General features: G+C 36.1%; 2 protein-coding genes across 11 annotated transcripts in view; one reads left to right on the top strand and one right to left on the bottom strand.

The window, feature by feature from the left end:
* LOC123513960 (high mobility group protein DSP1-like) overlaps nt 1-856 on the bottom strand; it is an 11,581-nt gene extending 10,725 nt beyond the window's left edge. Inside the window, exon 1 of one of the 3 annotated variants that reach the window (XM_045271454.1) lies at nt 703-856. The gene's annotated coding sequence lies outside the window, so the exon portion shown is untranslated. Of the gene's footprint in view, nt 1-52; nt 72-429; nt 448-702 lie in introns of those variants that run through there. The other 2 variants (XM_045271456.1, XM_045271455.1) reach the window with 2 other exon arrangements.
* A 402-nt stretch (nt 857-1,258) lies between these two features.
* LOC123513961 (histone deacetylase complex subunit SAP30 homolog) lies at nt 1,259-11,638 on the top strand. Of its 8 annotated transcripts, none has more exons than XR_006677483.1 (8): nt 1,263-1,416; nt 2,993-3,178; nt 3,849-3,989; nt 4,624-4,701; nt 5,135-5,284; nt 6,232-6,340; nt 9,058-9,179; nt 10,905-11,638. XR_006677483.1 is itself a non-coding variant. In XM_045271459.1 (6 exons), the coding sequence occupies exons 2-5, from the start codon at nt 3,011-3,013 to the stop codon at nt 5,258-5,260; spliced, it is 513 nt and encodes a 170-aa protein (XP_045127394.1). In that variant the 5' UTR covers nt 1,263-1,416; nt 2,993-3,010; the 3' UTR covers nt 5,261-5,284; nt 6,232-6,411. The 8 variants fall into 8 exon arrangements, 6 of the variants coding, with proteins under 6 accessions (XP_045127395.1, XP_045127397.1, XP_045127394.1 ...); XR_006677484.1 differs by having other exon boundaries at nt 3,852-3,989; nt 10,905-11,633; XM_045271459.1 differs by lacking the exons at nt 9,058-9,179; nt 10,905-11,638 and having other exon boundaries at nt 6,232-6,411.
* Nucleotides 11,639-14,331: the final 2,693 nt, after the last annotated feature.

Raw genomic sequence — 14,331 nt, forward strand, 5'->3', positions numbered from 1 at the left:
CTTCCGTTCTCTGAAGTGAACGAAGCATAAAAAAGAAAAATCTTCTCCTTACCTGTCGGTTGAGGAACTGTGAAGAATTTTGGTCGAGACGATGAACTAAAGCATGAAAACGCTGGCCACTCTATTGGTGTGAAGTTGACATGAGGAGTTCCCAGGAGCGAGAACACGATAAAATGCCACAAAACAACCAGTTCTCAAGACACAATATTCGCCAATATGAAAAAAATCTATCGCCTCAACAAAACCTAGTGATGGAAAACGCTCTTCATAAACGTAATACTGAAACGAGATAAAGAACTCCAATATATGAAGTCGCAGATCAAAGATACGAACAAAGTTGCGCGCCAAATCCCCATCACTTCTCCATGACGAATTGTAGCGTTATCTTATCCAGAATGGAATGCTAACCTTCCCTGAAGCCATACTCACATTTGTGCACGTGCCTGAACTCTACACGGGACAGAAACCACCAGTGAGCCTCAGAATAGCAAGGAACACTATTTGTCCACTCAAGCTCCTAATGTTTTGATGCTGCCATTGCAAGGGCTTGAAGGAGGACGCTTGTTCATATCTCATTTTCCTCGCCACTGCAAATGGAATAACACCTGAGTCACCTGTCCTCAGGATGGCTCCACCCCTCAGTAATTTTAATCTAAGGTGCAATGCGGGATTAACAAGGTAGATGGTGAGATATTGGCTTACTTGTGAAGGGCGCAATGTGTAGCGTCCTATAGCTGTGGTCGGCGGCGTCTTCCATAGAGAAAGCATAGGAGGGAGATTGGAGGCGGTGATTGGTCTATATTTGTGTTTCCCGCGCACTCCCGCCAATACCAAGCCTTCCTGCCTCGAAAAATACGCCAATCATAATTTGGTTCTAAGTGCTTATTTGGTGAACTAAAATGTTTGCGTCTTTAAAAATTGGCATTTGTTGACGAATGATTTGTCTGTGCTTTTCTAACTACGGTGTTATTCTTTATTGCGTTTATCGGAGTTGGCAGATTTCATATGCTGTGAATTCACACTAGTAAGAGATGAAGAAATCATAAATAATTTGCTGAAAGTAATAATGAACCGGCAGCTGATGACAGTGACGGTCTTTACAAAACATACTAGACAGCTATTGTCCCACATAAATCAAGAAACCAAGAGGAAATGACCGCTTCATTAGCAACAATTTTAAATGTGCGATGTATATTCATAAGATATTCTTGAAATTAGAAGAAATATGATTCTGGCATTAGCATTATTGGAACTAAACAAACTTGAAAGGGAAAGCTCAAAGTGGAGGAAGCTGTCCCAGGGTTCGGTCTGTGTGTGAGTGCGTGTCCCTTCTTGACTAGGGTTTTTCATCCACACATTTCCTAATCCTGACTCTTCCGTCCACATGGCCCTCACTCTGGTGTGCAGATGAAACAGGTGAGGTGAGACGTGTCAACACCTAGGATACACGTAAGGAGGCTGATAGTAATAGTGGCTGCTTGTTTCCCGTCACCTTAGAATGGCTGGATTACGTTGTGGGACGTAATGAAATAGTGTTGATTGCGTTGCTTCTCGTTGTGTGCTGATCCTCGACGGGCCACACTGCTCCTTAACTCCGATTGACCAGAATTTACTCCGTTTTTTTTTTTTTCCTTCATGTAAATCAACAGTTTGCAGAAAGTTGATCGATATGTCTCAGGAAAGATGAAGTAGTTATTATTTAAGAGCTAGGGTAGGTGGCATCCGGGCACGGTGTGGGTGCCTGGGTGATGCTGGTGTCATTACGGTGATTGAAAAGGATCTACCTAACTAATGGGATCTGAAAACGGAAATGGTTACAATTTGTCTATTGTTAAACTGATACTCGTGTAGAATAACTTTGGTGGAAATTGGTTGTAATGTCAAATATATCCACGCTTGGATCTTACGGTAACATGTTCAATAGGTTAGTGATGACATACCTACAAGTTTTGATTCCATTATTTTAGTTTAGAGTCTTGTTTTAGACATGTTGGCCTGAGATGTTCAAAGCAATATGTAAACTAAACTATGATGTTAGAATCAAAACTTGTATGTCATCATTAACCTATTGGAAATGTTACCGCAAGATTATTAACGTGTGGACATATTTGACATTGCAACCAATTCCCACCTAAGTAATAATAGGGAAAAAAAAAGTTATGCATCAGTGATGGACGAATGTGACTTAGATAAGGTGCAGTCTCACACAAGTACTGGATTGGACAGATTTGGTGCTGTCTCATACAAGTGCCAGCCTGCTGGCCATGAGTTGGACTGCCCTGGAGTAGGTAATGAAGTGATGCCTTGATTCAGGAGCTATTGTAAGAGTGAATGATGCAGAAAGTATTGAACATGTGGCTTTACATCAAATACAAGTGTCATCATGTTCTGTAATGAGAGGAAGCATTTATGACTCCCTGGATTGCCTCATATGTTATACCTTGTTAATTCTTAACAATGACAAAAGTTTTTAAGGAATGGACAGTGAAAATTTAGGAATAGAAAAATAACGGCACATCTAAATACTATACAGTAGATTTGGAAATGGGAAATATTTAGATTAGCTACTGGATGAATCTTCTTAATTAGTTTCATTGGTAGGCAGTACCTGTGTCAGATTTAGATGGAAAAAGAAAGAAATGAAACATCATAAGGTAGTGTGATGGTAGTTAGAACCAGGATATAGGAAAACTGCATGCAATAATCCAATTTTTAAAGCTACTTTGAGATGCAATGGTTTACCTCCCATGTAGAAATGAAATCTATCATTGAGAATACTGATAATACTGCTGCAGATAGAAGTATTAATAAATGTCAGTAGAGCTGTAGTTCATCATGTTGAAGAATGCTTTACATTTGGTCTTGGATTCAGGCAAGGCTTGACTCCAGATAGGTTCTAACAGTTACTACACCACCAACACCCAAATCAGAGTGTAACTTGTTATTTATTCCTTACAAGAGAGAAGCTAAGATGTCTGCATTCCATTTGTAGCTGAGTGGCTGAGCGAAGATGAACGGCTTGAGCACAGAAGAGGATTCAGGATCACAGCATGATCAAGTGTGCTGTTTGGTTGATGCAGGTGAACGCTGCACCCAGTTGGCAGGGAATGCTGCCTACAACAAGAGGATACAGAAAACTGTTGCGCAAAGGAAGCTTCGACTGCACATGGACACTGCTGTCAGTAATTGGAGACATCTCGAGCTCAATAATCTTCTTGTTGCTCACATGTGAATTAAGATTAGTTAATAGATAAATATCTAATAACTATATGTGCATTTCTGCAATTAGTTTTTACATGTTTGTTAGTGCAGGTGTGTTATAAGCGATAGATACATTAGGAACTTTGTGTAGCTACAGAATTTCTAGATGTTTACATTGATCTGTTAATATGCCTTAATGTGTTTGGTCTTACTGGCAACATTATTTGGGAAATCTCAAATGAGTTAATTTTGAGTTTGAGTCAATAATCATCATTCTAGTATTTCAAGGTAATTTATACTTCTTATTGAACAGGTTTTAAAACATTAATTGGGATAAGCATGTTGTGAACAATAATCTTTATCAGGAGGCATTCCAAAGGGAAAGATGAGCCAGAAATCAAACCTGGTCTGTATCAGAGAAAGACATTTGAAGAAACAAATATTTTATTTCAGTCATGTTTTTAAGACTCAAAGGTTATGAATTCCTGTAAGTTAAAAGAAAAGATATTAAATGAAATTATGACAGCGTTGATGTTTTTGCAGAGCATCTTCAGATAGATTATCTTTTGTCAATTAAGTCTAGTTTGAAATTTTCATATTAATCTGTCTTCATTTTGCATTTAGTAAAACAATTAACTTCTTAACAGCAGTCCAGCCATAATTACATCTGCGAGTATCACAAGGGTGTCATCCAGAGTGTGCGAGTCAAACGTAAAAGAAGAGATTCAGAAGAAGACTTTGGAGACTTTGATGGAGACCATCCAGAAGTGGAGCTTTATAATTTACAGGTGAATAATGAGTACTACCATCAATATCCTTGCAGTAGTCTTAACTGCAGAGTTTTCATAGTTCATATGGAACAATTGAATAATATCATCATTTGCAAGTATAAGGAGAGAGAGAGGGGGGGGATGGCAGGATTGAGCTGTATGATGAGATAACGTAGTTGAAGTGAGTTTTAAAGTAAAAATAATTACATTTGGGGTATATTGTGGCCTGAGTCGAATCCACTGGAAATTAGTTGTCTGAATCTAAAAGATGATAGTGTGGATCACTTAGATGCTGAAGATAGTGAAAGCAAGAAATTACAAAGTTATGCTGGAAAGGTGATGGTGATGAGAGTATATTGAAACCATGATTTACAAGTGGGAAAAGAGATATGGTGTGTGTGTGAGTGTGTGAAGAGAGAGAGAGAGAGAGAGAGAGAGCAAGTGTAGACTTATGAAAATAGCCATTTTTTATTCATTTGTATTTTGCATTCTCTTATTTAATAACTTCAATTTAAACAGCATTAATGTGGCAACAGAAATGTAAATTATTTCTCTCTCTCTCTCTCTCTCTCTCTCTCTCTCTCTCTCTCTCTCACATATAATTAGCTAAGAGATTCTTAGTATCATTTGTGACCAATTACATCATTGACAGGTGAACACATTGAGGAGATACAAACGACACTACAAGATACCAACAAGGCCAGGGCTGAATAAGGCTCAGCTAGTGGATGTAAGTAGTTAAAGTTCTAAATCTCATGCTTAAGATGTAAAAATGTGCATGAGAGGTGAGACAAGTGATGGCTGGTTAAATTTGTTAAAGAAATTTGAAGAAAGGTGGGCTATTTATTGAGTGCATGAAACCTAAAGAAAGAGGTGAAGGGTTTATTGTGTGGCTGAAAGATGGATGAATGGTGAGTATTTCTTTGTAGGTAAAGTTGTTTATAATTCATTGTGTGCATGGAAAGATGGGAGAAGGTCATGGAATTTAATTTGCTGGTGTAACAATGGCAGTATTGGAAATTTAAATGTGGAAGAAAGGAGATGAGTTTCATTTGTTTTGAGTAGTTAAGTTCAGAAAAAGCTTTATGAAATATTGTGATCTCTTATGCTTGTGAGTGACAACCATTAAGTAATGTGATACTGATGAAGAGATATGTTTCCAGATCCTCATGAAGCACTTCCGGACAGTGCCAGTAGTGGAGAAGGAGTGCCTCACATATTTCATCTATATGATCAAGGCTAACCGATCCAAGTTTGACCAGAGAAATGGGTCAAATATCGACACCTGACCACCACTATAGAAATCTTCACTGGTAACAATAATTTACATACTTGCATTGATCAGTGATGTAATTTTTCCTTATAGGATGTGCAATGAGGTTTTCCATTTATATCATTTAGAACCAAACCCTTCTTTTGTAAGGGAAAGAATTGCTTTAATCTTCATAGTGAGATAGATCTTCTGTTCCCCTCAATGTAGCTTGTCTGTGAGAAATGCTTGAATGACTGTAAAGAGAGAGTAGAATATGTCTTGGCAGGAACATTTCAGCCATATGTTTGATCCTAAGGACAGACTCAGGCTTAACTTTGTAGGTGACTATTAGTTAGAAAGACATTTTAATGTTTTAATTATTTATTTTTACTTGTATATTTATTGATACTTATTTTTTATTCTGAAGAAAATTAATTTCTCAATATCTTACATTCAGTGGTGATTAAATACAAATTGCACACAATCTCTGCCTTTAATTCTAAAAATGTGGTGAGAAGATTCCATCAGTATATTTAGTGGCAGAAAAAATTATTCTTTAAAGTCTTCATTAGTCAGGTTGTAATTTAGTTTTAATTTTTCATTCATTATCATCATATCATCCTCATTAATTTAATACTTAAATTTCATTTCTCATAAATAAGAACTAAATGCAAGATCTGTTGTTTACTGTTTCAATAAATTGCCTCATGAAATTGATTTACTGTCTGTCATTCCATGCTGCAGCTTTTTAATTAATAAACATTTAAAGATTTTATTAGGTTGTTTTACAACTTTAAATATCTCTCCTTCAAATTTTGATGTGATTAGCTAATGAAAGTTTCTCTATACTTACATTTATTAAGATCCTTTGTAAAGGAGTGAGGTAAACAGCACAGATAAACACTGAGACAACTTCATTAAATTGGAGAGAACTGGGACATTAAAAAAAATAAATAATAAAAGGCCAATAAAGTCAGTAAAACTATTTTTATGGTAAATTCATTTAAGACTTTGGAATGCTGCCAGTGCTTGAAACTAAGTTATGAGGCAACATCTTGAGGGAAGATTTCTGCAATGACCACAATGGTGCAATGTCCAGTCAGCAAACTCCTTACTAGTAAGTGTTTTTGCAGTGCACACAATGGGTCCTTGTGTTTTTCCCCTTTCCCCTTTCATATAGCTGCCTTGAAATAACTAGTAATTTTCTGATTCCAGTCTTTGCCTGCACCTCACTTTTTGTTGTTTCTTAACAAGAGAAAGTGACAAAGAATGACATTAAGACTGGAGACCATAACTTAGCATTAGGGAACAACACCTAATGGACACAAGGAAAAAAAAAATGGTTTTGGATCGCTTTACATGCAGATGGTACAGATATTGCTCAGATAATTTGTGGCACAGGTAACTGGCTGAGGGATAAGGCCATAGCAAGTGTAATCTAAAGCATGTGTTTGAAACTCTCTCTCTCTCTCTCTCTCTCTCTCTCTCTCTCTCTCTCTCTCTCATATTCTTTTATCATTATGCATGAATTAAATCTTTAAACCTATTAGTGTACCAAACTGGCATTACTGAATGGTGGTTAAGGTAATCAATATTACACAAAAAGACCTACCAGAAAAGCCACTTTGAAGTGTGTAGATTTTGTAGACTGAATGTGATTAAGGGTTGAGTTAAAAAATCTCAACAACATTCAATGCAGTTTAATCAAATTTTCCTCATTTTATGTGGCAAACTGTCATGGTTCAGAATTACTATTGCTGATGATTTTCAGGAGAGGAAAAAGAGAGAAAAATGGCTGTAACCTATATATTTACTGATTAAATTTTGTCTGAACATAATATACGATACTAGAATGAATAGTAATATATTTTGTATCCCAATCTTTTTTTCTTTTTTTTTCAGTACGGGAACAACTCTATAATATTTTTTTTTTTTCTTAATATTTTCTGTTTGCTTATAGAGTTTTTCCACCCACACCATAATCACTACAAGACCAAGAATAGCATCCATGTATTTTAAAACATGACTACAAAAGACATTCAGAAAAGAAATAATATCGTAAAAGTTTAGTATAGAAAACAATCTTTTCCATAACTCTCTTGAAAATATATTTGAGGAAACAATGAGGTCTTTCTTGTGCATGGCAGGAAACCTGCTGTTGGCAGGCTGACAGCCTTTGAAGATAAGATTTTACTTATACTGGAAGAAAGGTTCAGTACTCTCAGAAATTACAAAAGTGATTTTATGGTATGATAAGCAACATTCAGTTATTAACTTTTAAACACTAATAGTAAACTGTCTTTTGAGAAGGATGTTAATAGTAATAGTCTTATATCTTATCTATTGATATCAGGTGCTTGGATGACTGTAGCAATTTTTTACAAAAGGAAGAAATTAACTTGCCAGTTGCCATACCAGTCAATCTACTGAGGAGTGAATGGCTTGATGACCATGCAATCAATTGCTTCTAAGATTGGTTAACAAACATTATTTGAACTTGACCCACAAAAAAAAAAAACATTATGTAAGCACCGGAATGAACAAAATGAGGGAGGAAGATTCCATTAGTAAAAATAGTGGCCTCTCTCTGACTTCATAAAGAAATGAGGATGAGCTTCACTGTGCATGTAGCCTGTGTACTGACATTCAACCAAGTTGAGTCACAAAGCAACCTATACCATTTTGGTGTTGGTAGCACACACATAGGCTGACATAACCCTTTTCTTCATTATATGTTTTTGCTGTGGATGCCTTTTAGTAAAATGTGAAACTCGGAAAATAATTTTCAGTATAAATTCTTGATATCATATTAACTAAATAGATTTTTATTCCAATTTGATCTGTGGCTTTTAATTATTAAACTGCAAGCCACAGGTCAAGCTGGAGAGCATGTCAGTGCAAGCCACATCTCAGGCTTTGGGAACTTCAATCATTACTTTTAAAGTTCATGCATTTGTACTGACAAATACGCATCAATGGTGTGTACGTAATGGTGTGCTTACTGACAGATTTTCATCCAGTAGGCATGACTTAACTTGTAAACTACAACACATCCAGTGGTTAACAGCATGCAACTGTGACATATCATATGGTGCAAAGGCTATTTTGAAACTTGGCAGCCTATATTTCATTTCCATACGTCTTGAGATTATGTTTTGGTAAATCTAGTGAAGTCCATTCTCTCTCCCTTATTACAAATCAAAACTGTTTAAATGTCTAACTTCATAATTTTTACTTTCATTAAACCTTTTACTGTACTGTGATGCACTCTCACTTTGTTTACTCTCAGTGGAAGCTCAAGTCAGGGGCTAAACTTGTTATAATTGGTTCGCTTAAAGAAAATTCGTTTAACGAAGGGTTTTTCAGGAACGTAACCCCTTCATTAAGCGGGGGTTGCCTGTATATATATATGTGTGTGTATATATATATATATATATATATATATATATATATATATATATATATATATATATATATATATATATCTTAGTAACATTATACCTTGTATTCCAACTCCTGTCAGATCCGTGCGCTCTGTTTTGAAAGCGGACGGCACAATAATCTCGCACTTTATCGATCTTTTTAGTGACAAATCATTATTTCCGACTTATTTTTGTTATTTTCTGTTAGCTTAAGTGTTGTACTCCTATAGAAACAGTGAATGTTAACTTTTCATTTTAGTTTTACTATAGTTTTAGTGTGTGTGTTAATGTCAGCATACTTAAATTTCAGGTCTATGCACCACATTTCATGTTGAGACACACACACACACACACATTATTATTTTATTATTAATATTTCTAAGCTCTCCTATTAATCAACACTTCTTGAAAGGCCCTAACAAGCGAGTAGCAAGCAACGGCCATCGGGTGGGGACCCGTCATCCACCCACTCAGTTTGAAAACATCAGTCAAACCAAGCACACGCCGCGCCGTCTCAATTTTCTCTATGCAATGGTAAGTTTTATATTCATGTTTATTAATGCTGCATCCTTTTTGTTCTCTCGTTAGAAAAGTTTTGAGAAGTATTTGCCTCCTTTCTTGTGTTATTCTGGCAAATTCTTGCAAAAATTTATATCAGAACATTAAATTTGTGTTTGACTCCCGCCTACATCTATGCAACAATGTAGTATTTACCTAGTAAATAATCGTAAAAACTGTAATTGGTGTCGTCACACTACTATGGTGCCAAGGCCAAGGGAACACCAGGTCTGCTCACTTAGGACCTCCCGCCTCCCACCTATAGTCCACCAAATCTAAACTGCGGTTTCTGTTTTGGCTTCTTGGGTCAGTCCTGGAGGAAGTTGCAAAGACTGAGCTAAGTACTTACATACATGTTCATATTCTGTGTATAAACATGTATAAAAATTCTTAGCCCTGAATTTATGCAAGTTCTTTCATGACTGACTCAAGAAGCCAATACAGAAACCTCAGTTTAAATTTCGAGGACTATAGGGGTGAGCGCACGCGTGACATTTTGAGAGGGGCTAGCAGCAAGGGTTCCTTGCTGTCAGGCAGGTCAGTTCCTACCTGAGTCCTGACCCTTGCACCTGACCGGGCTCCAGCACCCTCCTGGCCAGTGGAGTCACACACGGTGTTTCGCGCCACGACTGTCAACTATGTAGTAGTACAGTGTGTTCATGAACAATGCCTAAATTATGTTATGTTTATGGTTGCAAGTACAATTCTTATAAAACACGCTTACAAAAAGGTGAAGTGACATTCCATCGTTGTGAGGATGGAGAGGAACAGTGGGTTGTATGGAGAACTGTGAGAGCTCTCTCTCTCTCTCTCTCTCTCTCTCTCTCTCTCTCTCTCTCTCTCTCTCCTAGATATTTTGAGAAAAAAACTATTTTAGCATATATTTTGAGAAAAAATATACTGTTGGAAAAAAGTAGTAATAAAAAATACAGCAAGGATTATGTTTCCATTCTCGTAATAGCTTTGGCGCATGTACAGCCACCTGCAAACTTGGCTCCAAATCCTTCCTCCCTATACCTTTCGGGGAAGGAGTACTGTGCCATATCATCTTCCAAGGGATAGGTCATTTGGGTGAAGATATCTGCTGTAATCAAGAACCCATGGAAGAAGGTATAACACAACACTCCTCTCCATTGAAAGGTATCGGAAGGGGGATTTGGGGCCCAAGTTTGCAGGCGGCTGTATGTTGTGAAATGAGAGTGAGTGGTGGTAAGGAGTGTGGATGGCAGGAGCAGTGGTGAGTAGGGTTTGGTAGGGTGGTAGGCCTACCTTGTTCTTGGAGGAGGCAAGGCGCGTGAATGTCATACGTTTTCTTAGTTTCCCTGTACCTTCCCCATTTTCTTTTACAACTGTCACTACGTCACAAATAAGGGTAAAGAGGCTCCGCCCCTTGTAATTGATACCTTGGGTGGATGGGTTTTTAGACAGACCTGGTGTTTCCTTGGCCTTGTATGGTGCAATGAGCTCTGAGCTCGCTCCATATGGGGATAACTGGTGGTCTCGAGAGATTAGCAGTAGACGGAAAGTGAATTTAACACACAAAATGGCTGCCCGCATGATTAACATTTAATTTTGGCATTTATACTAGCAGATGTTTTGTAGGAAAATACCACATATACACACAGTACATATGTGCATCACCACTTCAGTTTTTATCAGAATAATGTAAATATTGCACTATGACCGTGTTTATTCTTTCAGCCCTCTACTGCCTGAGGGAGAGGGTTCAAGTAGAACCCACAGGCAGTTCAAGGCGATCAGGCAAGATCATGGCCATGAGTGAAAGTGTTTAGGGTCTCTGACAATTTGTCAAGGAAGTTACAATACAAGGATATCAACCACCATAATGATAAATGAGGAAGCCTAATGCCTTGAACAGTGATTTTAATGAACAGTCAAGGTGTGTTTGATAAAGGTAAAAGGCCTCTATGTGATCTGACAATTTGCCACAGAAGGCACCTGGATATCAGGCAGGACCATTGTGATTTGTTAAAAAGCCTATAACCTTGAACAATGATTGATTTGATGAACTTAAGTATAGAAGACATATATGGGATCTTACATTTAAGAATTGCTAGCTTAAACCTTTATAATTCACCTTTTTTTTTTTTTTTTTTTTTTTTCAATTTCATAATGAAGCAGTTTTTCTTTCATATACTGTAAGGATAATTAAGTACTAAGTAATTTCCTAGGTTATTCAGGAGAGTTTTGGAAAAAAAATCAATTGTATAGCTTAAAAGTTATTTGAATTTATTATTCTTATTTTTTATATGAAATTTCCCATAAAATATTTGAAGATGCTCTTTCTTGTAATAAATGTACAGAATATTACTATTTTTTTCATGATCTTCCTTAATTTATAACCTTTTCCATGATTTCTAGAATAGGATGCGCCGTCCGCTTTGAAATCGGTGATTTACAGTCGGAATACAAGGTATAATGTTACTATGATAAATATATATATATATATATATATATATATATATATATATATATATATATATATATATATATATGAATATACCATGATGCTGATTATAGGCAAATCTCTTGTTTATTACTTTATCTAAATATCCTCCTTTGCACAATAACTATCAGTTCATTAGCTCGCTCATCACCACAACAACAAGAGATGAAACACCACAACTTTACTACACCACCACTCCTGAACTAATAATGTATATAATGAAATAATATGTATTAGTTTTTCCCTATTCCTTTCCATGTTATCTGTCATCTTAAAACAGTAAAAACTATTCTTAAGAACTTTTTGTCAATAATTACACACATGGTTATGACTGCAGGGACCCTCTAGTGTACTTGATGCATTAATTACTATCATTTCCTATATTTGCTTTTTTTTTTATCTCTGTCTTCTAGTTCTTTAAATTATGATTTTGTGAAAACTTGTTGGAATTTTTTGTTTAGCAATTCAGTCATGTCTTTTGGGTCTTCCTGTGTTTCACTTCCATCCTTCAATCTTTCTAATTCTTCTAGTTGAATTTTCCATTAATGAATCTATAGGAAAGTTTTGGTTTATCCTTGCACTTTTCAACTAGTACATCTATTTTGTATCCTTTATCTTCTCTCCTTATCTTTACATTTTCATTTTTTGCTATCGTATCTGTCTTATTTTTTTGGTTTCAATGTCATTTAATTTTCATTCATGCTTTGTCCTTTTTTTTTTCTTTGCACTTGCACATCTTGCACTGAATGATATAAATGCTGCTACACATGCTCCCCTACCTACTAAGTCTATAACAATAGACAGTGCAGTACAGTAATAAATTTCTATAAGTAAATGTTTTATTTGAATGACATGAAAGTATTGAATGTACTTAAGGGGTGTGTGTGTGTGTGTGTGTGTGTGTGTGAGAAGAATTGCATTTTTGTTTATTGTGAATGGTGGGCCATACATTGGGAGGAGTGCTTGTTGATTTATCAGGAGCTATGTTAAGTCTATTTCTGGTGCAAAAGGGTTGAACTTCACTAAAGAATGTTTGTTAGAGGTTGTGTCTACATTCACACATGTGGATATGTGCTTAATGTCATTTGTGTAAGAAGCTACAGTCAATTTTCTCTGTAACTAATGTCATGAGCTGATCTGTAACCAAACCTAACTTTAACCTAATTATACACAAAAATAAGAGGGTAGAAAAATAAAGCCTACTACACAAAACAAATCAATGTAGCAAATTGTTGGCAACACTGCTCACCAATAACACAGCAACACTCATAGCAGCAGCCACCACTGCTGCTGTTGTTGCCACCACCTCAGTCAAAGGTATAATTTATGTGTTTTCAGAGATTTTCTATATATTTTGTTGACTTCGAAGCTCTTTGCAACACATGTTAGTCAATTCAATGCTCCCTCATCCAAAAAGCCTTAATTTCCCACAGGTCCCCAAAGATTGTTGGGGATGAGAGGTAGGCTTAATTTGAAAAAGTCACAACTTAAAAACTATCCATTAGTAAAAGAAATTATGTAAAACACCAATCAATTTACTACATATCTCACCAGAGAAACATGAGCAACATGAGAAACATCATTGGATGCATGAGTTAAAATTGTCCAAACTTATAAGGAGGTCCTGGCATGGTGGTGTTTTCAGGTGTTCATCCTGATAATCCAATAAAACTAATAATCAAACACACTCAAGGTCTCTTGCACGTCAGATTTTTATTAGATAGGGTGGAATCAAAAGCTTTTCATCTCATTAACTCCCCTCCTCTGACTGACTGTCTTTAGCCTCTTTCTCACCACTGAAATGTTGCATCCTTTTTTTATCTTTTATTGCTATTTTCATGCTAATTGCTCTATTGATCTTGCTAACTGCATGCCTCCCCTCCTCCTGCACCCTCGCTGCACAAGGCTTTCTACTTCCTCTCACCCCTATTTTGTCCAACCTTCTAATACAAGAAATAACCAGTATTCTCAATCATTCATACCTTTCACTGGTAAACCCAGGAGCTCCCTGCCTGCTTCTATATTTCCATCTTCCTACGACTTAATTTATTTAAAGAGAGGTGTCGAGACATTTGTCCCTGAATTTTGACTAATTCTTTTGATTCTTTTATTGAGACTACAATTCAAGTGGGCCTTATTTTTTCTAATATTTAATTTTTTGCCCTTGGTAGTTCTCCCTCTTATATATATATATATATATATATATATATATATATATATATATATATATATATATATATATATATATATAAATTAACAAACTTTTACTGTATTTATCTTGAACATCATTTGTTCTTTGGTTTTTCCCAGTCTTTCTTCATAAAATTTCCTAAGATCATCTATATTTGCTTTTCCATAGTTTTTCTTTTTTCTTTGCATGATTCCTCTTCACTGACATCTTTATCAACCTCTACTTCTGTCAAATATATGGTTACTTTTACTATGGAGCACACATGCCCATTCATTCCCTTTGTTAGTATTAGTTTTGCTGGTTTTTCAACTTCCCTATACCATCTTGTATCTTCGGTTGCCTGTTGTATCCTTATGTTCTCCATGACTGGCTTAAAAAATCTTCCTCCTGCATGCAGTTGAGGCTGTTATATTTACTCTACTTTCCAAGTCTAGTAGGCCTCATAAATATCTTTTTTTTTCCTTGATAAG

This window comes from Portunus trituberculatus, chromosome 37 (assembly GCF_017591435.1).
Source record: "Portunus trituberculatus isolate SZX2019 chromosome 37, ASM1759143v1, whole genome shotgun sequence".
Taxonomy (NCBI): Eukaryota; Metazoa; Arthropoda; class Malacostraca; order Decapoda; family Portunidae; genus Portunus; species Portunus trituberculatus.

Coding starts and splice junctions, on each gene's coding strand:
- LOC123513961 (XM_045271460.1), top strand. CDS start 3,011: ATGAACGGCTTGAGCACAGAAGAGGATTCAGGATCACAGCATGATCAA. Junction 3,179..3,848: donor GACTGCACATGGACACTGCT/GTCAGTAATTGG, acceptor ACTTCTTAACAG/CAGTCCAGCCATAATTACAT. Junction 3,990..4,623: donor TGGAGCTTTATAATTTACAG/GTGAATAATGAG, acceptor CATCATTGACAG/GTGAACACATTGAGGAGATA.